The sequence below is a fragment of the Odocoileus virginianus genome, chromosome 11, assembly GCF_023699985.2.
Source record: "Odocoileus virginianus isolate 20LAN1187 ecotype Illinois chromosome 11, Ovbor_1.2, whole genome shotgun sequence".
Classification (NCBI taxonomy): Eukaryota; Metazoa; Chordata; class Mammalia; order Artiodactyla; family Cervidae; genus Odocoileus; species Odocoileus virginianus.
This window is the reverse complement of record NC_069684.1, coordinates 18,767,767-18,791,911: the sequence shown is the minus strand read 5'-3', so window position 1 is coordinate 18,791,911 and position 24,145 is coordinate 18,767,767. Positions and strand designations below refer to the sequence as shown.

The 24,145-nt window shown below is 37.6% G+C and overlaps 1 protein-coding gene across 7 annotated transcripts in view; it reads left to right on the top strand.

Moving 5' to 3' along the window:
- CEP350 (centrosomal protein 350) overlaps nt 1–24,145 on the top strand; it is a 155,596-nt gene that overhangs the window by 3,482 nt on the left and 127,969 nt on the right. For 6 of the 7 annotated variants that reach the window (XM_070473988.1, XM_020868870.2, XM_070473989.1 and 3 more), the window contains exons 2-4: nt 19,490–19,575; nt 20,597–20,643; nt 23,993–24,104. In XM_070473988.1, coding sequence (XP_070330089.1) covers nt 19,503–19,575; nt 20,597–20,643; nt 23,993–24,104 — 232 coding nt within the window. In that variant the 5' untranslated portion in view covers nt 19,490–19,502. The remainder of the gene's footprint in view (nt 1–19,489; nt 19,576–20,596; nt 20,644–23,992; nt 24,105–24,145) is intronic. The other variant, XM_070473985.1, reaches the window with a different exon arrangement.

Genomic DNA, 24,145 nt, shown 5'->3' with positions numbered 1-24,145 from the left:
GACTCTACTACATTTGTTTAATATGAAGATAATTATCAAATCAGAGGGTAATTGTGATCAACCAGCAATCTCTTCTCTATAAGAAGAAATTGTATTAGTTGAAGACTCAAAAGAGGCCTCACTTTTCATGAATCAAAAATATTTTTTAACTTAAATATGAATCTCAACCCTCTTCTCTGTCATTGGGACTTTAACATGGTACAGCTGTTTCTGGAAGGAAATTTGGCATTACCTATCAAAATTAAAGCTGCACATATTATTTGGTAGAGTCATTTCTTTTTTAGGAGTTTACAGAAATTTTAATACAGAAGCACAAGAACACATCTATAAGGATGTTCATTTTAGTAGTATTATAAATAGATGTCTACAACATTTATAAATAGCAAAAACATCCTAAATGTCCATTGGTTAAGGGAATAGTTAAAATTATAGCATATTTATGCTGTGTCGTATAATGCACTCGTTAACAGATTGAGGGAGAGTGATACTTACTTCATGCGAAGTAACTGAGTGTTTCTTTGAGCACAAGGATCATGCAGCCTATTTTCTAGGATCACATCCTAACCATTTATTAGCTGTGACCATTAGCAGCTTACTTAAACTCATCTGTAAAGTGGATATAATTATAGTTCTCACCTGCCAGAGCTGTTATGAGAATTAAATGAGTTAATATTTAAGCTCTAAGTAAGAACTGAGAACCTGCCTGCCAGTGCAGGAGACATAAAAGGCATGGGTTCAATCCCTGGGTCTGGAAGATCTCCTGGAGGAGGGTGGCATGGCAACCCACTCCACTGTTCTTTTCTGGAGAATCCCCATAAACAGAGACGCCTGGTGGGCCACAATCCATAGAGTTGCAAAGAGTCAGACATGACTGAAATGATTTAGCATGCATGCACCCAAGTCCTACATAGATATTTGCAGTTACTGTTATGTTCTGACAGGGAAGAATGTTCATGATATAATATTGAGTGAAAAATATTAGTTGCACTAACTGTGGAATGTGATTCAGTGTAAAAACAAAAACATAGGCTCTGTAAGGGATTGACATTAAACTGTTAGTGTGTTTATGGCTGGGAGAGTAGATGACTTTCTTTTCTTTTCCTTTAGACATTTTTGTGTTGTTAATTGTAAGTTCCACTTTTTATCATTTTTGAAACTTTTTTCTGAAAATAATATTGAGGCAGAATTCTCTATTATACAATCATATAAAGGTATTTTTGAATATAATTTTTCAGAGAGCTACAGAGTTGCATTCACAGAATATCACATGATTAGATTCCATTTTAAAACTTCTATTAATGGAAAGTTAAAACTAATCTATGAAAATTTCTAGTGAGTGTATTTATTTTTCTTCTCACCTTGTGACCTTACCTATTATTTCTTAATTTACAAAGTGAGCACAAAGACTGGATCAGTGTTTCTTAAACCTTGGATCCCCAGGCCGTGCCGTGATGCCATGAGGTACCTGGGAGCACCGAAGTAAAATTTCATGGGCTCTGTGGAATGTTTCTAAATTCTTGAGGGAAACAGTTACACTTGACAACTGTAGGTTCAGTTCAGTTCAGTCGCTCAGTCGTGTCCGACTCTTTGCGACCCCATGGACTGTAGCACGCCAGGCCTCGCTGTCCATCACCAACTCCCAGAGTTAACTCAACCTCATGTCCATTGAGTTGGTGGTGCCATCCAACCATCTCATCCTCTATCATCCCCTTCTCCTCCTGCTTGCAATCTTTCCCAGCATCAGGGTCTTTTCAAATGAGTCCCCTCTTCGCATCAGGTGGCCAAAATATTGGAGTTTCAGCTTCAACATCAGTCCTTCCAATGAACTTTCAGGACTGATTTCCTTTAGGATGGATTGGTTTGATCTCCTTGCAGTCCAAGGGACTCTCAAGAGTCTTCTTCAACAGCACAGTTCAAAAGCATCAATTCTTCGGCTCTCAGCTTTCTTCACGGTCCAACTCTCACATCCATACATGACCACTGGAAAAATCGTAGCCTTGACTAAATGCACCTTTGTTGACAAAGTAATGTCTCTGCTTTTTAGTATGCTGTCTAGGTTGGTCATAACTTTTCTTCCAAGGAGTATGCGTCTTTTAATTTCATGGTTTCTGTCACCATTTGCAGTGATTTTGGAGCCCCCAAAAATAAAGTCTGCCACCGTTTCCACTGTTTCTCCATCTGTTTGCTCTGAAGTAATGGGACTGGATACCATGATCTTAGTTTTCTGAATGTTGAGCTTTAAGCCAACTTTTTCACTGTGCTCTTTTCACTTTCATCAAGAGGCTCTTTAGTTCTTCATTTTCTGCCATAAGGGTGGTGTCATCTGCATATCTGAGGTTATTGATATTTCTCCCTGTAATCTTGATTCCAGTTTGTGCTTCTTCCAGCCCAGCGTTTTTCATGATGTATTCTGCATATAAGTTAAATAAGCATGGTGACAGTATACAGCCTTGACTTACTACTTTTCCTATTTGGAACCAGTCTGTTGTTCTCTGTCCAGTTCTAACTGTTGCTTCTTGAGCCACATACAGATTTCTCAAGAGGCAGGTCAGGTGGTCTGGTATTCCCATTTCTTGAAGAATTTTCCACAGTTTATTATGATCCACACAGTCAAAGGCTTTGGCGTAGTCAATAAAGCAGAAATAGATGTTTTTCTGGAACTCTCTTGCTTTTTTGATGATCCAGCGAATGTTGGCAATTTGATCTCAGGTTCCTCTGCCTTTTCTAAAGCCAGCCTGAACATCTCGAAGTTCACAGTTCATGTATTGTTGAAGCCTGACTTGGAGAATTTTGAGCATTACTTTGTTAGCATGTGAGACGAGTGCAATTGTGTGGTATTTTGAGCATTCTTGGGCATTGCCTTTCTTTGGGATTGGGATGAAAACTGACCTTTTCCAGTCCTGTGGCCACTGCTGAGTTTTCCAAATTTGTTGGCATATTGAGTGCAGCACTTTAACAGCATCATCTTTGGAATATTTGGCATTTTTGAGACCACTGATCAAACCATTAGTCTGAGATACTGTGCTTGAGATTGTGCTCCTTTCCTTTGGGTGTCTTTTGAAGACAGTGTGTCTTCAAAAAGCTAGAATTTGCTGTATGGCTCAGGAAACTCTAGCAGGGGCTTTGTAAATCTAGAGGGGTAGGATGGGGAGGGGAAATGAGAGGGAGGTTCAAAAGGGAGGGGATATATGTATACCTATGACTGATTCATGTTGAGGTTCGACAGAAGGCAGCAAAATTCTGTAAATCAATTATCCTTCAATTAAAAAATAAATAAAAAAAAGAAAGCTAGGTTTTGGCGGTGGTTGTGATTAAAAGTAAGTTCTGTGCAGAAGTCAGTGTGAAACAGTAAATCAGAATGGCTGTATCCAAAGTGATTTCAAGGTTTGAAAAGTTGTATTATCTATGCACACATCTCATTAATAGGTAATTGTGGTTATTTAGTAATTAAGATATTTCTTTTAATTTGATATGTGTTTTTCAAGCAGCTAATAAGTTGTTAGGCTATAAATACTTATTAGGTTGTACGGACCTAACTGCTTAATAAATGGGACTATTTCCATTAAATATTTTTTTAGCCTATGGTCACTGTGAAAAATAACTGAGACACTAAAGATTCTGTGAACTGAGAAAGCTTGGGAACCTCATGAACTGTTTGACTGGGACACCCACAGTATAAAATAGATTTTCCATGGGAACATAATATACATAGCTACATATATATCTATATGTAAAATGAAATGGAAGCTTCACTTTAAAAATCCAACACACTCTGATATTTCAATTTAGTTTTATTTGGTTTCAATAAAAAATTCAAGCTTCAACCTACCAGATTTATTTCTTTTTGATCTGCTAATGGTACCATTACTGCATATTTGAAAAACATAAGTCTAGGTGACCCCTAACTTCCAACTCTAATATGCTGTGTTCTCTATAATTAGTTATAAATGGAGTTGGACTACGCTTCCATAGATACATCTCTGAAAATCTGTGTAGATGCTTCACTTTCTTGTTGAAATGATGAAACATTTAAATTCTATGGAAAAATAATGATGTAAAGGAGATCTTGTTATAGATGGAAGGATATTTTTGCAACCAGAAGAATTGGATTTATCTTTGATACGTTTGGGGTTAGGTGATTTTTTAAGAAAATAACCGATTAAAATTTTTGTTGTTGTAAGTGGACTTACGACATTTCTCCCTTTTAAAAACTAGATTTAAAAATCATGCATGAGTGATAATAGCACTGGCTTCGTTTATGTTAACAGACTTCATTTTATTCATGATTTTCATGTCTAAATTTATAAGTATTTTAATTTAGTTTGGGGCTTATTTTAAAATATAAAATGCATCTATATAACTATTATTTTATAATCCTTATTTTTTAAATATATTACCATGAGAGAAATTTTTTGCTTTCCAGTGGTTAACCTCTTCATCTTATATGAAATACTTTTGGGTGTTTTTGTTTTTGTTTTCTTTTGCCCTGTTTTCATTTACGAATTGGATTCTGATACTTATCAGCGGGACCATCATTCAGCAGACAGGTCTGGGGCAGCTACTATGTGCTGTGTACTGTGCATGGACTAGGGATATAAAGAGGAATAAAACATCATCCCCACAGTCCCATGTAAAAGAGAAATATGTAAATAATTGTATGGGAGTAGGGGGTAAGAGGAAAGGTAAAGTGCTGCAGATCCAGAAAGTGGGAGCGACTACACAGTGTCAAGAAGTCAGAGGCTTCCAGTGAAATAAAAAATTGTTGTATTTGTTTCCTTAACAGCCTCTAAATTAGCTAAATTATTGAATATTGAAGAAAACTCCTGAAAATTATTTTTCCTTGCTTGTTTCCTCACAAGGTGATAAATGCAATCCTTACCCAGCCTTCTATACTCCAGAGGCCAGACTGCTTTAAAAAATTCAAAAGCATATCTATTGGAAAATTTGCTTTCTTTCTCAGACTCTCCTTCTCCGCAGAGTGTTAACAGTTTATTCTGTATCAGGGACGCTTTTGTAGTGAAAATTTCATACTTTAGGGGGAAAAAAAAATCCTGCCTTGCACCATAAGACATTTGTATAGGGATATATTCCTTGAAATCAGTTTAGAGGAGTAAATATTCAGAATGGATAACTAGATAGTAGGTGGAACAAAATATAGGTTCCTATTTTTAGGGTTTTAAAAATAAAAGACTGGGGTACCTTTAGTTAGGCTCTGGTTTAGCTCTTCATTTCATATCAGTGGAGGACACTGCATTCTTTGCAGTCCTTATCCAGCCTATTATACTCCAGAGGCCAAACTGGTATCAAACGTCACAGTTTTTTTGGATTTCCTGGATTATAGGCGGTCATTCTTCATTTGTAAAAGTAGTTGTTGAGGTTTGTATTTTATACGTGAGAAGAGGTGAGGCTAATTTTCAGATCATTTGTTTTTGTATATTAGGGGAGTAATGGTTACTCTGAGAATTTACATGGAACAGTACAGGTCTGATTTAGAGCTGGAATGTTTTCCTCTTTTCCTAGCCTGGTCCTTACTAAATTTGTCCATTTTGAGACTAGATAGTATGATTATTGCAGGGTTGGTTTGGTTTTCTCAACCTTTCAGGCAGAGATGATTGTTACATAGGGTCTGATAAAGGTGAGAGAACTGAAGCAAAGGTATGGAAGTACTCCTTGGGAGAGCCAGAACAGAGTCACATCTTTCATCTTTTATCCCCAGTACCTGGCACATGGTTGGTGCTCAGTAAAAAAGTTGAGCTGAATGAGTCTATGTGACTGGATGATAGCGCTGTCAGTAAATGTGAAAGGAAAATTTGCTGCTAGAAGATACTTCAGAATTGGCTGTTTGAAAACGTCATATCTTATTTGTATATACATATAATAAGCATAGGCTTCCCAGGTAGCGCTAGTGGTAAAGAGTCCACCTGCCAGTGCAGGAGATGTGAGAGACGCAGGTTTGATCCCTGGGTTGGGAAGATCCCGTGGAGGAGGGCCTGGCAACCTACTCCAGTATTCCTGCCTGGAGAATCCCTTGGACAGAGAAGCCTGGTGGGCTTCAGTCCGTAGGATCACAAAGAGTCGGATATGATTGAAGCGACTTAGCATGAGTGCACTCATGATAGGTACAGATCAGTGTTTCTCATACCTCTTGGTATCAAGACATGTTATACTCGAGTTACGGAAAATTCAAAGAGCTTTTATGTTATGATATATGTTGTATTAGAAATTTAAACATTTATTTATTTAAAATAGCCATAAACTCATATCATATTGGGCTTCCCTGGTGACTCAGATGGTAAAGAATCTGCCTGCAATGCAGGAGACTCTGGTTCAGTCCCTAAGTTGGGAAGATCCCCTGGAGAAGGGAATATTAATACATAATATTTTAAAATAAAAAATAGCTATATTTTCCAAAACAAAAAAAAATTAGTGAGAAAGTGGCATTGTTTGGCAGTTTTCATATCTTTTTAATGCTTGGTCTAATAGAAGGCGTCTGGATTCTCATATCTGCTTCTGTATTCAGTCTGTTGTGATATATGTCATGGAGCCTTCGGGAAACTCCACTACATGCACTCTGATGAGAGTGAAAAAGACAAATAAAGTCTTAATGTTATTATGGAAATAACTATGAATTTAAAGACACCCTCAAAAGGGTCTCATAGACCCTCAGGGGTGCCTGGACCATACTCTGAGAGCTGGTGGTATAGATTATAAATTCAAAGGGTCTTAGAGGTCATATAGTGTAATTATTGACCTCTTGTGGGTATTTCTTGCTTGTGCAACTGGAATGCGATAGGAAATACCTCGTTTGATTTTTGGGAATAATCACGAGTTGGATTTTGGAGATGATGAGTGTGATGTGCTTTGAGATTTCTAAATAAGCAGTTGGTTATATGGGTTAGGCTATCAGACATAAGATCTGACCATAGTTTCGAAAAGCAGTAACATAGGTTCTGTATCACTGTACTGCATTTGGTCTTCTTATAATACTGTAAACTTAGTTTTCAATAGACTTGAGAATACTTTTGTTATTTATTTGAGTGAGGAGTTTTAGTGTAAATTTTACAGTGAGTTTAACTGTCATCTTACAGAGAAACAAGTTGTTTTGTGTAAAAGTCAAAGCATAAATGAACAATACTACTTTGTTCAGACTAAAGTCAGATATCACAAGAACTAAAAAAGAAACTGTATTTGTTAGTTTACTCTATATGCATCAAGTAAAATATAAATGAAAGCTCCAAACAATGGACTAAAAAATAAAGGGAAAGGAGAGGGCTCCAGAAGCAGGGGAGTAGTGTTGGGTAAGGGACAGACAGCTAACTCCCAAAGTAGCTCAGGGTGAGACTAACTTGCCAGTAGAAAATGGAAACACAGTTTCAAAAAAGCTATGATAAATGGTTTAAAAAGAATCTAGTTAAAAGTGGTATAAATAAAAAGCAGGAAAACCTATAAATCAAATAAGACTGCAACTAAAAAACTATTTGCTTGATAACAGTCATAATCTAAGGCCAACAAGGAGTTCATACTTCATGAATCACCAAAATAGTGACCTCATAAGAGAAGTAAGAACAGACTTAGAGAAGACCAACCAGAGATGAGAAATTTAAAAGAATTATATTTACGTTTTATCTTTCCCTCTTACTAGGCAGGCTAAGAGTTCATAAATAGGGGGAATGGAAAAAAAAATTGAAAAAGTAACTTTTAGAGGAAAGGGACCGTAAGAATACTTCATCTGTTTTAACATTTCCTCACTCCAGGTTCTCTCAAGAAATTTGGTAACCATCAATTACATTCTCTCTCATATGTATGTCTAGCCTTCTCTTCTCTCTGAAATCTCAGCATTTATACTTAATCTTACACTTCTTATTAGCATTTATACTTAATCAAATCTTATTTAAACACAAACCCTCCACAGAACGCCCTCCTCCTTTACTGCTGCTTTTTCCTCTATAGACTTCTCAAGAGTTGAATATGTTTTCTGTCAGTGTTTAGAAGATACTTTTCAGCCCCTCTCCAAGCAGTTCCAGTGAACGTGGTACCCCCATTTCTCCACATTTAGCTCTCAGTAAAATCACCAAAGAGATCTTTATCTGTAAACCTAGTGAGCATTTTCAGATAACACACTCTCAACCTGCTTGGCCTTTTGGCAGCATTCATCACATCTGACCACTCTCTTGACATATTCTTTTTCCTTTGACTTCTATACACTATACTCTGATTTTCTACCTCCACTCTACTTTCCTTTTTCAGTCTCCTTTGCTAGCTAGTCCTTGTCTTTCAAATCTTGAGGTGCAAGAGAGTTTAACCTTGGGCTCCTTTCTTCTCTAGTACTGTGTTTTCTCCCTGGGTGACCGACCTTTCCTGTGCCCAAAGCTACCATCTGTATGCCAGTGACTGCCATTATATGAATGACCATTAGTGGCTTTCAGAGGTTTGAGAGAGGGAGAGATCTAGATTTAATTTCCAGTTCTGTCTCTTATTAGCTGAATGACCTTGGACTAGTTCCATTGTCTGATACTATTTCTTCATCAGTACAGTGAGTATAGGGATAGTTGCCTCATGAGATTGGAAATAATGTATGGAAAGCTCCCTTGGCCCACATAGAAGAGACACAGACTATGTTAGCTATGGTTATTTCCTACTAAATGCCCTCATGTTCATCTGCCATAGTGTTAGAGGTCTGTGATTTTGCTTCCTGGTTTAAAATGATTGTTGTTGTCAAGTGTTCTGGAACTTCAGGAGAGAGATGCTGTCAGGTGGTTGGGGAATAGGATTACTTCTCTCCACTGATGCTCATCTTTATGAGATCAACAGTGTTTTGGGGCTTCAGGCTTCAAAGAGTAGATGGAAAATGATTTCTAGAGCTGTAGTTCTCAAAGCTCATATGTATTGCGATTTCTGTAGACCTTTGAAAATACAGGTTTTTTACTTCTTCTCAGATCCACTGATTCAGAATCTCTTGGGAGTAGAGCCTTGGCATCTGTTTTTAATGTATGTTATCCAGGTGATATCTCCTCTAGAACTGCTTGAAAAAGTATGCTCAAGAGACAGGAACTCCACAGCTGCTTGGCGAAAGGCATTGCCTGGCTGCTCAGAATCTTACTTATAGTGGGAATGATTGGAAATGTAGAATTTTATTGGATTTTGGATTTCAGTATACATCAGAGTTCATATCTGCTGAGGATATACACTCAACAACATCATGATACTTCCAGAATCAGGAAATTTGATTGCTAACAGACATGGAATTCTTTTTTTTTAATTAAGTAATTAATTTTTATTTTTGACTGTGCTAGACCTTTGCTGCTCTGCATAGGCCCTCTCCAACTGTGGTGCGCACAGGCTACCCATTGCTCACCCCCCACCCCCCCAGTTGTAGAGTACAGGCTCTAGGGCACACGGACCTTAGTAGTTGCAGCATATGGGCTTGGTAGTTGCGGCCCTCAGGCTCAGCAGTTATGGTGTATGGGCCCAGTTGCTCTGTGGCACATGGAATCCTGCCAGACCAGGAATCAAACCCATGTCCCCTTCATTGGGATTCTCATTCACTGTGCCACGAGGGAAGTCCCAGGCATGGAATTCTCAACAAGGCAGGTGTGTTTGCCAAATTGTAACCTGATAGTTTGCAGTGATGTATGAATGTTCAGTTGCTGAGTTGTGTCTGACCCCATGGACTGCAACCCGCCGGGCTCCTCTGTCCCGTATTCCAGGGAAGAATATTGGAGTGGGTTGCCATTTCCTTCTCCAGGGGACCTTCCCAACTCAGGGATCAAACCTGTTTCCTACCTCTCCATCATTGGCAGGTGAATTTTTTACCACTGTGCTGCTTTGGAAGCCCTCTAGTGATACCCCTCTAGTAATTCCCACAAAGTATCTGTTTAGCTGGGGCCATACCATTCCCCTCCAGAAAACACTAAGACTTTTCATGAAGTTGAAACCATGGGTCTAGTAGTTAATCTGCACTGGGTGAGTAGCTGGGAGATATGTCTTCCTTTTCTGAGTAGTTTCTCCTGTTCAGCGAATCTCGATGGCAGTGTTATGAAGTGAAGTGAGAGTCACTCAGTTGTGTCCGACTCTTTGTGACCTTATGGAGTATAGTCCATGGAATTCTCCAGGCCAGATTACTGGAGTCAGTAGCCGTTCCCTTCTCCAGGGGAATCTTCCTAACCCAGGTCTCCCGCACTGCGGGGGGATTCTTTACCAGTTGAGCCACCAGGGAAGCCCAAGAATATTGGAGTGGGTAGCCTATTCCTTCTCCAGCGGATCTCCCCAACCCAGGGATCGAACTGGGGTCTCCTGCATTGCAGGCCGATTCTTTACCAGCTGAGCTACAGGGACTTATTTCTCCAGTTTAACTGCTCATTACCTTGTACATGTCTAGAGAGTGAATAAATGAACCTCAAATACAGTTTATACATAGTTCTTGTACTGTTTTTTTACCTAATTATGATAAGGTCTTTACTTGATTATAGCCAGAGCAATAACATTGTCTTTTGCTCCAGTCTTCTGATTCATTGTACATTAATGATGGATGATATACTTTTATCAAATGACTCCCATTTTTTCCATGGTATTGTAAATTTAACTTATTAAATGGTTAGCTGTAGCCCTCTTCTTTGCCCTACTATCAGCAAGGTCAATTATACTTTTTGTATGTGTGCCTTGTAGTTTATTTTGCCATATATTCTTATAGGCTACTTGCACAATAGTGTATGAATTGCATTCCTTTGTTTCCCACTGGCTTACTGGCCTAGTGATGTAGATTAATTGTGTTCCTCTTCCTTTCTTATGAGTAGTTTTCTAGCCTGACTTTCATTTCTTTTTTTTTTCTTGGTCATGCCTTGCAACTTGTGGGATCTTAGTTCCCTGACCAGGGATCGAAACCAGGCCCCCCTCCACAGTGAGAGTGTGGAGTCCTAATCTCTGGACCTGCTAGGAAATTCTTAGCCATTTTTCATCTACCTCTTCTGCGTCTGTGATCATGTTGCTTGTCACTTCTAATGATTTACTTCACTCTCTTTCCTATATATCCTTTCACTGGCAGCTTGTTCTTTGATTCCTTTTTATTTTTTCCTGTTTCTGTTTGAATATGTATGTGTCTCTCACTGAATTGTGAACATTAAGTTCAGTTCAACTCAGTTCAGTTGATCAGTCTTGTCTGACTCTTTGCGACACCATGGATTGCAGCACGCCAGGCTGCCCTTTCCATCACCAGCTCCCGGAGTTTACCCAGACTCATGTCCATTGAGTCAGTGATGCCATCTAACCATCTCATCCTCTGTTGTCCCCTTCTCCTTCTGCCTTCAATCTTTCCCAACATAAGGGTCTTTTCAAATGAGTTAGCTCTTCGCATTGGGTGGCCAAAATACTGGAGTTTCAGCTTTAACATCAGACTTCCAATGAACACCCAGGACTGATTTCCCTTAGGATGGACTAGTTGGATTTCCTTGCAGTCCAGGGGACTGTCAAGAGTCTTCTCTAACACCGCAGTTCAAATGCATCAACTCCTGTGTGCTCAGCTTTCTTTATAGTCCAACTCTCACATCCATACATGACTACTGGAAAGTCCTAGCCACAGCTATTGGACCAAAAAAAGGGAAAAAAAAAAAAAAAGGCATCCATATTGGAAGGGAAGAAGTAAAACTGTCATGATTTGCAGATGATGTGATACTATGTATGGAAATCCCTGACAGCTCCACCAAAAAACTATTATGCATAATAAATGAATTCAGTGACGTTTTAGAACACAAAAGTAGTATACAGAAACCTGTTACATTTTTATACAGTAATAGCTTTCAGAAGGAAAAATTAGGAAAACAGTCCCATTTACAGTTGCATTAAGAAAAAATATACCCAGGAGTAAATTGAACCAACAAAGTGAAAGACCTGTACTCTGCAAGCTATAAGGCATTGATGAATTAAAGGTGACACAGATAAATGAAATGAGATACAATGTTCATGGACTGGAAAAAGTAATATTGTTAAAGTCCATACTACCCAAAACAATTTGATGTAATCCCTGAAATGGCATTTTTTACAGAAGTAGAGCAAATAATCCTAAAGTTTGTATGGAACTTCAAAAGATAGTAAAAGAAAACGTTTGACAGATTAGATTCTCTTCTTTCTATGAAGAGATTTTTGTTTTCATTGTACTTATTCCTCAATGATTCTTTTTTCTGTATTTCTAGAAGATGGTGACATATGTATTATGTATTCTTAAATGAAGAACAAACCTACTTGATAGATTTTATTAATAACACTTTTTAGGCATGGGATAACCATGGATTATGAAAGGTGGATTATTGTCAAATAGAAGTACTTCATGATACTGGACATATTATAGAATTGAATTAAAATTATAATTGTAAACCTAAGCTAGGATTTGGTTATTTCATGTTATCTGAAAATACTTTGGGAGAGGGGAAAATAAATTGGAAGATTGGGATTGACATATACATATTACTATATATAAAATAGATAAGTAAGAAGGACCTACTGTGGGCTTCCTTGGTGGCTACTTAAGTGGTGGGAGACATGGTTTCAATCCCTGGGTCAGGAAGATCCCTTGGAGAAGGAAATGGCAACACACTCCAGTATTCTTGACTGGGAAATCCCATGGACAGAGGAGCCTGGTGGGCTATAGTCTGTGGGGTTGCCAGAGTTGGACATGATTTAGCAAGTTGGACATGACTTAGCAACTGAACAACAACAAAGGACCTACTGTATAGCTCAAGGAACTCTACTCAATAATCTGCAATGGCCTATTTGGGAAAAGAATCTAAAAAAGAGTGGATGGATATATATGTGTAATTGATTCACTGGCTGTACACCTGAAACTAACACAGCATTGTTACTTAGCTGTACACTAATAAAAATTTAAAATACTTTTAACTGAAGTTTAATATATGTTGAAAAGTATATGAGTGTACAGTTTGGTGAACTCTTACAAACTGAACACACCGAAAAAGTCAGCACCCAAATCAGTTCAGTTCAGTTGCTCAGTTTTGTCTGACTCTTTGTGACCCAATGGACTGCAGCACACTAGGCTTCTTTGTCCATCACCCAACTCCTGGAGTTTACCCAAACTCATGTTCATTGAGTCAGTGATGCCATCTAACCATCTCATCCTCTGTCATCCCTTCTCCTTCTGCCTTCAATCTTTCCCAACATAAGGGTCTTTTCAAATGAATCACCTCTTCACATCAGGTAGCCAAAAAGCTGGAGTTTCAGCTTTAACATCAGTCCTTCCAGTGAACACCCAGGACCAATTTCCCTTAGGATGGACTGGTTGGATCTCCTTGCAGTCCAAGGGACTGTCAGGAGTCTCCTCCAACACCAGAGTTCAAAAACATCAATTCTTCGGTGCTCAGCCCTCTTTATAGTCCAACTCTCCCATCCATATATGACCACTGGAAGAACCACAGCCTTGACTAGACGGACCTTTGTTGAGAAAGTAATGTCTCTGCTTTTTACTATACTGTCTAGGTTGTTCATAACTTTCCTTCCAAGGAGTAAGTGTCTTTATTTCGTGACTGTAGTCACCATCTGCAGTGACTTTGGAGCCCCAAACAATAAAGTCTCTCACAGTTTCCATTGTTTCCCAATCTATTTGCCATGAAGTGATGGGACCAGATGCCACAATCTTAAGTTTTCTGAATGTTGAGTTTGAAGCCAACTTTTTCACTCTTCTCTTTCACTTTAATCAAGAGGCTCTTTAGTTTCTCTTCACTTTCTGCCATAATGGTGATGTCATTTGCATATCTGAGGTTATTGGTATTTCTCCTGGCAGTCTTGATTCTAGCTTGTGCTTCATCCAGTCCAGCAGGTCTCATGATGTACTCTGCATATAAGTTAAATAAGCAGGGTGACAGTATACATCCTTGACGTACTCCTTTTCCTATTTGGAACCACTCTGTTGTTCCATGTCCATTTCTAACTGTTGCTTCTCGACCTGCGTTCAGATTTCTCAGGAGGCAGGTCAGGTGGTCTGGTATTCCCATCGCTTTCAGAATTTTCCAGTTTGTTATGATCCACACAGTCAAAGGCCTTGGCATAGTCAGTAAAGCAGAAATAGATGTTTTTCTTGAACTCTCTTTTTTGATGATCCAACAGATGTTGGAAATTTGATCTCTGGTTCCTCCGCCTTTTCTCAATCTACCTTGAACATCTGGAAGTTTACAGTTCATATACTGTTGAAGTCCAGCTTGGAGAATTTTGAGCATTACTTTGCTAGCATGTGAGATGAGTACAATTGTGCGGTATTTTGAGCATCCTTTGCCATTGCCTTTCTTTGGAATTGTAATGAAAACTGACCTTTTCCAGTCCTGTGGCCACTGCTGAGTTTTCCAAATTTGCTGACCTATTAAGTACAGCACTTTCACAGCATCGTCTTTTAGGATTTGAAATAGCTTAACTGGAATTCCATCACCTCCACTAGCTTTGTTCATAGTGATGCTTCCTAAGGCCCACTTGACTTCACATTCCAGGATGTCTGGCTCTAGGTGAGTGATCTCACCATCGTGATTATCTTAGTATTATGGTTTTATTAAGTTTTTATGGTTATAAAAATTTTAACTGTTGGCATACCTACCTGTATCTTTTTTGTATATTTGATTTTGCCAAATCAGTAAACAGTATTATTAGTACCTCAAGCCCTTCCTTGGTCCAATTCCTGTCACCCTTCTCTCAAAAGCATACATAAGGAAAGAAAAAAAGAAAGCATACATAATGACCATCCTCAGTTCTGTCAGAGTAGATTAATTTTGCCTGTTTGATGTTTTATAAAATATATACAGCGTGTACACTAGTTTCTGGCATTCTTCACTTAACATGTTTGTGATGCCCAACTGTCTGGTTGTATGTAGTTGTGATTAGTTCATTCTCATTGTTAGGTGGTGAATATACTGTAACGTATTTACAGGATGAAATTCTGTATAAATGTCACAGTCTTCATATTTAGTCATTTGCTTTTGAAGATGATTATTAATAGGGCTGTTACATTGAAGCAGATAGATTCTTTTTTTTCCCTTGGCTGCACTCTTTGTTGTGGTGCAGACTTTCTCCAGTTGCTGTGTGCAGAGGCTTCTCTGTTTGTAGGGCATGGGCCCTGGAGCACGGGGCCTCTCTGATTGTGGTGCACAGGCTTAATTGCTCTGCAGCATGTGCGATCTCAGTTCCCTGACCGGGCATTAAACCTGTATCCCCTGCCTTGGAAGGCTGATTCTTAACCACTGTACCACCAGGGATATCCCTGAAGCAGATTCTTTTCTTTTTGCTGATCTCCACTGTCTCAGGTTTATCGGCATTAGCTCTTAAGCATAGAGAGTTTGGATGTATATGCAGGTTTTGATTATTTAATCTGTTTCTGCTTCCCATTAGAAAATTGATCATTATTATATATTTTAGCATTTATTTTAAAGTGAGGTCTGCTCAAAGAAAACTTTTGTCTAGTCGTTGACAGATTATTTAGTAATATAGAATAGTTCATGTTTGTTTTGGAGAAGGCAATGGCAACCCACTCCAGTACTCTTGCCTGGAAAATCCCATGGACAGAGGAGCCTGGTAGGCTGCAGTCCATGGGGTCGCTGAGAGTCGGACACGACTGAGCAACTTCACTTTCACTTTTCACTGTCATTCATTGAAGGCAATGACAATCCACTCCAGTACTCTTGCCTGGAAAATCCCATGGACGGGGGAGCCTGGTGGGCTGCTATCTATGGGGTCGCACAGAGTTGGACATGACTGAAGTGACTTAGCAGCAGCAGCCCAGAATGTTTGTTTAGTTATCGTTTGACACTTAACTAGACCAAAAGTATCTTTATGAGAAGGATACTGAAGTGAGTTTATTTTTCTAACTATGTTGGTAGCTCTGATTAAAGTTTTTATGGTTATAAAAATTTTAACTGTTGGCATACCTATTGATTTTTAAATTTTTACTATTCTATTTTTAAAAAACTAGATTGACTTTTCTTAGAATCATATTGTATAACCTATGAAAATTTTATTTTTAGAAAATTTTTATTTTTGGAACATTTTTGAAGTTTTTTCCTGAGAAATTTATAAATCAGGATTTATTATAGGTAAAAGTATCTCTCTTAAAAACTAATTATACCTTTAGTTTTTCATGTTTGGACTTAGTAGGTAGGCTTTTCCTTTTTTATGTAAATTAACATCTTTAATAAAAACAATATTGAACTGCCTTTACAGACATTGAAGAAAATTATTTTTATCAAATATGACAGAAGCTTAATATACTATTTTTAATGTAAGAACTCAGCAAATCAATAAGAAAAACTTTAATATCCTGGTAGGTTAATGGGCAAAGGACAAGAAAAGATAGTTCATAAATGAAGAACTAAAATTAAGATCTATGGCAGAGTGTTTAGTCCTTGAGGCAGTCTACTAAATTCAAATTAAAGAAACCATTTTCTGGTACAAATGAACTTACTTATGAAACAGACTCACAGATTTAGAAAACAAACTTACAGTTGCCCAGGGGAAGGATGGGATTAAGATGAGATAGATAGGTAGTTTGGATGGACATATATGTGTCTGTGCGCTAAGCTGCTTCAGGTGTGTGTCTGATTCTTTGCCTGCAAGGTTCCTCTGTTTGTGGGGTTCTCTCGGCAAGAATACCAGAGTGTGTTGCCATGCCGTCCTCCAGAGATGTTCCTGATCCAGTGATCAAACCCATGTCTCTCATGTCTCCTGCAATGGCAGACGGATTCTTTACTAGCACCACCTGGGAAGCCCAGATGGACATGTACACATTGCTTTATTTAAAATGGATAACCAACAAGGACCTACTGTATAGAACTCTGCTCAATGCTATGTGGCAGCCTGGATGGGAGGGCAGTTTGGGGAAGAATGGATACATGCATATATATGGCTGAGTCCTTTTGCTGTTCACCTAAAACTGTCACAACATTGTTAATCAGCTGTACCCCAGTACAAAATAAAAAATTTTTTAAGAAAGGCCATTTTCTTCCCTAAAAGGAATATAATTAATATTCCTTAATAATCAACAAAAGTAAAAAGCATAGTTAATATTAAAATATATTAATGAAACTGATCAGCTCATATTATTGTAAATTGGAAAACAGTTCAACATTGGATCTCTAGAGTAGTATGTTCTGTATATCTTCAGTTGAGGTTTTGCATACTTTGTAGCTCCTGTTCTTGTTAAATAATCCAAATGAGCAAACATTCATATCAGTTCAGTTCAGTCGCTCAGTCGTGTCCGACTCTGCAACCCCATGAATCACAGCACGCAAGGCCTCCCTGTCCGTCACCAACTCCCAGAGTTTACTCAAACTCATGTCCATCGAGTCGGTGATGCCATCCAGCCATCTCATCCTCTGTTGTCCCCTTCTCCTCCTGCCTCCAATCCCTCCCAGCATCAGGGTCTTTTCCAATGAGTCAACTCTTTGCATGAGGTGGCCCAAGTATTGGAGTTTCAGCTTCAGCATCAGTCCTTCCAATGAACACTCAGGACTTATGTCCTCTAGGATGGACTGGTTGGATCTCCCTGCAGTCCAAGGGACTCTCAAGAGTCTTCTCCAACACCACAGTTCAAAAGCGTCAATTCTTTGGTGCTCAGCTTTCTTCACAGTCCAACTCTCACATCCATACATGACCACTGGAAAAACCATAGCCTTGACTAGACGGACCTTTGTTGGCAAAGTAATGTCTCTGCTTTTTAATATGCTATCTAGGTTGGTTATAACTTTCCTTCATATACACAGATATTTTCATTACAGTGTTATTTATAATAGAGAAAATGAGTTGTATTATTGTATTGATAATCTCTTGTTGGATTACTTCCAGGAAGGCTCATTCATATGGCTCTAGGCAGGAACCCTAAGTTTTTTTTGCCACATGGATCTCTTCATAGGGTTTCTTGACTGTCCTTATGACATGGCAGCTGGATCCTTGAGAGAGAACAGGCAGTGCCCTTTGTGACTTAGTTTTGAAAGTCACACGTCATTTCTACCACATTTGATTTGTTAAGTGAACCAGTAAGTCCAGCCTACATCCAATGAGAGGAAACTAAGCTCCACTTCTTGAAGAAAGGAGCATCAAAGAATTTGTGGATGTATTCTAAAACCACTTCAAATGTCTAGCATTTAAATAGGACACAAAATTGAAATTATAGTGATTACAGCAAAAAAAAAAAGTTAAAAGAACAGAAGGGATCTTAATGATTGTGTTAAGTTTTGGAGAGCAGGAATGAGTTTTCCCCTTCTACATTTTCCAAACTGTGTTTTTATGTGACTTTTACAACAGAATCTTGTCATCAAACTGTTTAGTTAGCATGAGTAGATCATGATCTTTCTCTTTGAGTCATTATATAATTTTTTCCCCTTTTTAATTTGTTTTTTTTGTGGTGACATACATGTAACATATAATTTATTAACCATTTTCCAGGATTCAGTTTAATGGTAGTAAATACACTAATAATGTTATGCAGTCATAGTAACCATCCATCTCTAGAACTCCTTTCATCTTGCAAAAATGAAACTCTATATGCATTAGACAATAGCTTCCTATTTTCCCCTTCTCCCAGTCTCTCAGAGCCGCTATTTTACTTTCCGTTCCGATGATTTGGACTATTCTAGGTATCTCACATAAGTGGAATAATATAGTATTTGTCTTTGTAAGTGGCTTATTTCACTTAGCATAATGTTCTCAAGGTAGCATAATGTTCTCAAGGTTCATTTATTGTAGCATGTGTCAAAATATCCCACCTCTTTAAGACTGAATAATAATGTTTTATGTATATACTGAAAGTGAAAGTGAAGTCACTCAGTTGTGTCCAACTCTTTGCGACCCCATGACCTGTAGCCTAGGAGGTTCCTCCGTCCATGGAATTCTCCAGGCAAGAATACTGGAGTGGGTTGCCATTTCCTTCTCCAGGGGATCTTCCCCTCCCAGGGATCGAACCCCGTTCAACCGCACTGCAAGCAGACGCTTTGACTGTCTGAGCCACCACACTACATTTTACTTATTTTTTCATTTGTTTATGGACACTTTGGTTGCTTTCATCTTTTGACTGTTGTGAGCAGTGCTGTGAACAAATATCTCTTCAAGACCCGCTTTCGGTTCTTCTGTGCTGAACCATATGATGGTTTTCCTTTAAATTTTTGAGGGACTGCTGAGCTATTTTCCATAGCAGCTGTACCATTTTACATTCCAAGGAACAGTGCACCAGAGTTACAGTTTCCTCACATCTTCATTAACACTTTTGTTTGTTGGATGGTTTGATAGTAGCTATCCTAGTTTGTGTGAGGTGGTTATGATATAATTTTTAATGGTTTACTTTTCCAAGCAAAAATAGTTATTAAATTATCAGGAACTGAAAAAAAAAGAATATAAAGATAACTTTTAGAGATGACAAAATTCTTTTTTGACTTTCACAAAAGGCAAGATAGGGCATTTTCTTCACTGATATTATAATGTTGATCTTCAGTGAATGCTGATGATGTGCTTGCAGGTAAATTGGCAGGATGAGGAGCAGCAAATCAAAAGAGGTGCCTTTACCAAATCCAAGGAACTCTCAAAGCACGGATACTATTCAAGGTATGGTTTTTTTTTTTTAACTGAACTTAATGCTTTGTTTAGGTCCTGTGCCTAAGATTTTGGGCTATTCAGTAAATGAAAATACCCATATGCTTTGATTTATAACAAATGGATAAATGCTTTTTAAAATTCAGTTTCATTTTAAATATACGATGTACTTTACTTTCAGAGGCACGCAGTAGTAAACTGCCTTGTAAAGCAATACATTCTTTTTTAAAAAAGAATCAGTATATGTAAAATTAGTTATATATAATGTCTTATAATAAATTCTGACTTAATGTCAATAAATGATACTGAATAGCTCCCAGTATAGTTACAGACCTGTAGTGCACAGATAAAAAAATTACAGTCTTATTGAACTTCTTGTTTTTAGTGATGCACGGGGGTAACTTTAATTTAGGACTTGATTTTTTTGAGGGACTTTGACAAATGAGTACATCTGGAGCAAGATAATTGGGTTCGTGAGGGACTTGGAACTCATGTCACATGACGAGCATTTAGAGGAGATGAAAATATTTATCCTAGAGAACGCTGACTCGGGAAATATATAGACTCCTTGAATATATACTCTTTGAAGGGCTATTGTCTGAAAGAATAATAGATGTTACCTTTGTTTCTACTAGTAGGTTGAAGTCTGGAGTAGTTTTCTGATCTCTCATATCATAATACGAAATGCAGTATTTATACTTAACAATGTATTTGTTCAGCTCGTTGGGATAAACTGAGGATAGTGCTTATTGTTGGAGATGTAGATGGGGGTGTTAGTCTAGTTGTCCTACGGGATCAGTGTCCTAGGGGGATCAGTGCCTAATACAGCTGTAAACCGTGTATTAGGAAGCTAGGCTTTACAGGATGGGAGAAGAATTATATTTTGGCTCAATGTAATAAAGCACTTGCTGGAGAATAGTTCTGCCTAATAAAGTGGTTCTCAAACTTTTGAATGCATTTGGGAGCTTACTAAAATGCAGGTTTCAAGGTCCACTTCAGAGATCCTAATTCAGTAAATATTAATGTTGCCCAGCAGATAAAACCGCACCATGGGATGCACTTTCTCAGACCAAGGCTGCTGTAAGTAATTATAGGTTCCATTTATTTCCTTATAGTGTAAAATTTTCTGTTATGATTGAGTAGATTAAAATTCTTTTCTATAGTGCTTTTTTTAATGAGAAAATAGTTAAACTTTTCAATATGAAAAGTTATATACTATGTTACAAAATGAAAATTAGTGACAACTATTAGATAGTAAAGCAGTAATTAGGACATTACTTTAAGTATCAGAAACATTAACACTATGGCATATAAAATATTAAACTATTTTGTGTTATCTATTCTGCTTTAATAAATTTACTCAGTTGGTATGTTGAGATTAAGATTTAAAATGTAGAATTTATTAGAGATGGTAGGACTGTGTCTACGTGGGAAGCTCATAGAGTGGAAATGAAAGGGACAGCTTTTATTGAGTGGACTGTGAGTCACCTGCTGGTTTTTTTGTGGCAGTAACAGGCTGTTTTCTCTTACCACTGCTGAAGAAGAATGATTATGGGCTACTGTTCTTATTTATATTCTGTCCAGTCTTGTCTGGAGTTCAGGAATCCAGATTTTTCAAGTGATACATAGCTCTTTAAAGAGAGACCTTTTCCTTTTCTTTTTCATTTGCTCTCTAGGCAAATTGCTCTTCTAATATATATTAGGTTGGTACAAAAGTAATTGTGGTTTTTGCATTATTGAAATTTGCCATTTGATATTGGAATATACTCTAAATGTAGTTATATTATACGTCATTTTAATGCACATTTCTCACTTTTTTTTTGCTAATGACTTTTATTACTTGCTGCTTATTTTATATTTATTTTAGTCTATGGAAATGATGTTATACAAAAAGCAGATTTGAGTGATTTTCTTATTTGAGTTCAAAATGAGTCATTTGAAGCATCAGAGACAACTGTCAACAACAATGCTTTTGGACCAAGAACTGCTAACAAATACACAGTGTCATGGTAGTTCAAGAAGTTCTGAAAAGTAGACGAGAAGCTTGAAGATAAAGGAGCATAGTGACCAGCCATCAGAAATTAACATGACTAATTGAGAGCCATCATCAAATTGATCCTTATGTAACTATGTGAGAAGTTGCTGAAGAACTCAATGTTGACCATTCTACAGTTGTGCAGCATTTGAAGCAAATTGGAAAGTTGAAAAAGCTCTATAAGTGGATGCCTCGTGAGCTGACTAGAAATCAAAAAAATCGTCATTTTGAAGTGTCTTCTCTTATTCTATACAACATCAGTGAACTGTTTCTCAATCGGACTGTGTCATGCGACACAAAGTAGATTTTATATGACAACCAGCCGAGTGGTTGCACCAAGAAGCAGCTCCAAAGCCCCACGCTGAGCCAGACTTGCACCAGTAAAAGGCCCTTGTCACTGTGTGGTGGTCTGCTGCCCGTCTCATCTGCTGCAGCTCTCTGAATCCCAATGAAAACACTGCCTCTGAGAAGTATGCTCAGAAAACCGATGAGATGCACCCAAAATTGCAACACCTGCAGCTGTATTGGTTAACAGAAAGGGCCTAATTTTTCTCCATGACAGCGCCCAACTGCGTGTCGAACAACCAGCACTTCAAAAGTTGAACAGATTGGGCTACAAAGTTTTGCCTCATCCAGATATTTACCTGACCTCTTGCCAACCAACTACTACTTCTTCAAGTATCCCAACAACTTTTTTCAGGGAAAATGCTTCCACAGCCAGCAGGATGCAGCAAATGCTTCTTAAGAGTTTGTTGAAGCACAACTTTTTATGCTACAGAAATAAACTTCTCATTGGCAAAAATGTGTTGATTGTTATGGTTCCTATTTTGATTAATAAAGATGTGTTTGAGCCTAGTTATAATGGTCTAAACTTCGCAGTCTGAGCCTGCCCTGTGGGGTTAGTGGTAAAGAACTCACTTGGCAATGCAGGAGACACAGGTGTGGTCCCTGGTCCACAAAGATTCCACATGCTGCAGAGCGCAGCAGCTGAGTTTGAGAGCCTGGAAACCACGACTGCTGAAGCCCTCATACCCTGGAGCCTGCGCTTCCCAACAAGAGAAGCCACCGGAATGAGAAGCCCCCACACCACAGCTGGAGAGTAGCCCCCGCTCTTTGCAACTAGAGACTCAAGCCCACACAGCAATGAAGACCCTTGACAGACAAAAATAAATAAATAAAATTATTTTAAAAAGTCACAGTCTGAACTGTAGTTATGTTTGCACCAACCTTATATATGTATGTGTGTGTATGTATGTATATTTATGTATTTGTCCTATTTATTTGTTTGTTTTGTATTCTACCAGAATTCAAGTCATCTATTTCTTAACTGTGTAAATTTGATACTTTGTTCCTAAAATCTTTTGAACTGATTTGAAGGTCAATCTTGAAAAGGTACTATAAACCTAGATTCGGTCATAATGCAGAGTCAGATTTTGGGTCCATGAATGTAGCAATCAGCATATATTCTCCGTGAGCATTGTACATTTATAATGTAAGATAGTTTTTATCACCAATTGAATTTAGAGCTAAGCTAGCTTAGAGCTGAATTGTTAATAGTTTTTTAAAAAAAAATTACTGGGTTTTTAAAAATAATTTTTAGGGGTGATCAATGGTTCATAATATAAATGGGGGGACAGTCTGATAAAGAACTGTTAATATATAAAGGACTATTCCAATTTTGTGAGTACACTGTACTGGAAAATCTGAAAGAAGATAAATCAGAATTTTACACAAAGTTTTTAATCTCTTTTTGGTGGAATTTTGATTAATTTTATTTTTTTCTACTTTTTTCTGTTTTCTTCAAGTTTTCTCCTGTAGGAATTTAGGAGAAAATACTTTTTAAAGTCATTGATGATTATATCAAAAGTCAACTTAACTGTAGTGCTTGGAAACCTGAATTTTATCTTATTAACTTTGTCCTTATTGTGAAACTTATTTTGTAGATATAAAATGATAAAAAGTTGTGACTGTTTAAATAATCCTAAATTTTAGTCTAGAGGAATTGTTCTTTCATCATTTTTGCATGTAAAACATAAAATATGTAGAAACACACAAAATCTGTAGCAAAATATGTAGCATAATGATATGCAACATACAATATCAGAAAATTTACTGCTTTTAAAAAACTCAACAATTAAAAAAATACATCAACAGATCAAATAGAAAACTCTTGGTATTCTATAGACATTTTGATTTTTGTGTCCTGATTTGGGCAGCATTGGCCAATTGCTTAGGTAGTAAATAACAGAAAAACTATTATTTTTAGTTAAAATAAAGCATTCCTAAGTTTTTTCTCCTTTAGAGAAAGTTGTTGGACAATATAAATAATTAAATTGATGGTAGCTGATTTAGAATAGAATTGACCTATTTGTTTTGATGGTGTTTAAACTTTAGCTGAGACACATTGAAAACAAATTGGAAGTAGCCCCTGCGAGTACAGCTGTGTTTGATTCTGTCATGGATACCAAGAAATCTGCAAGTGCTACCAGAAAAATTAGTAGAAAAGGTATGTATGAGGCGACTTCCAAAGATACAAATACATTAAAT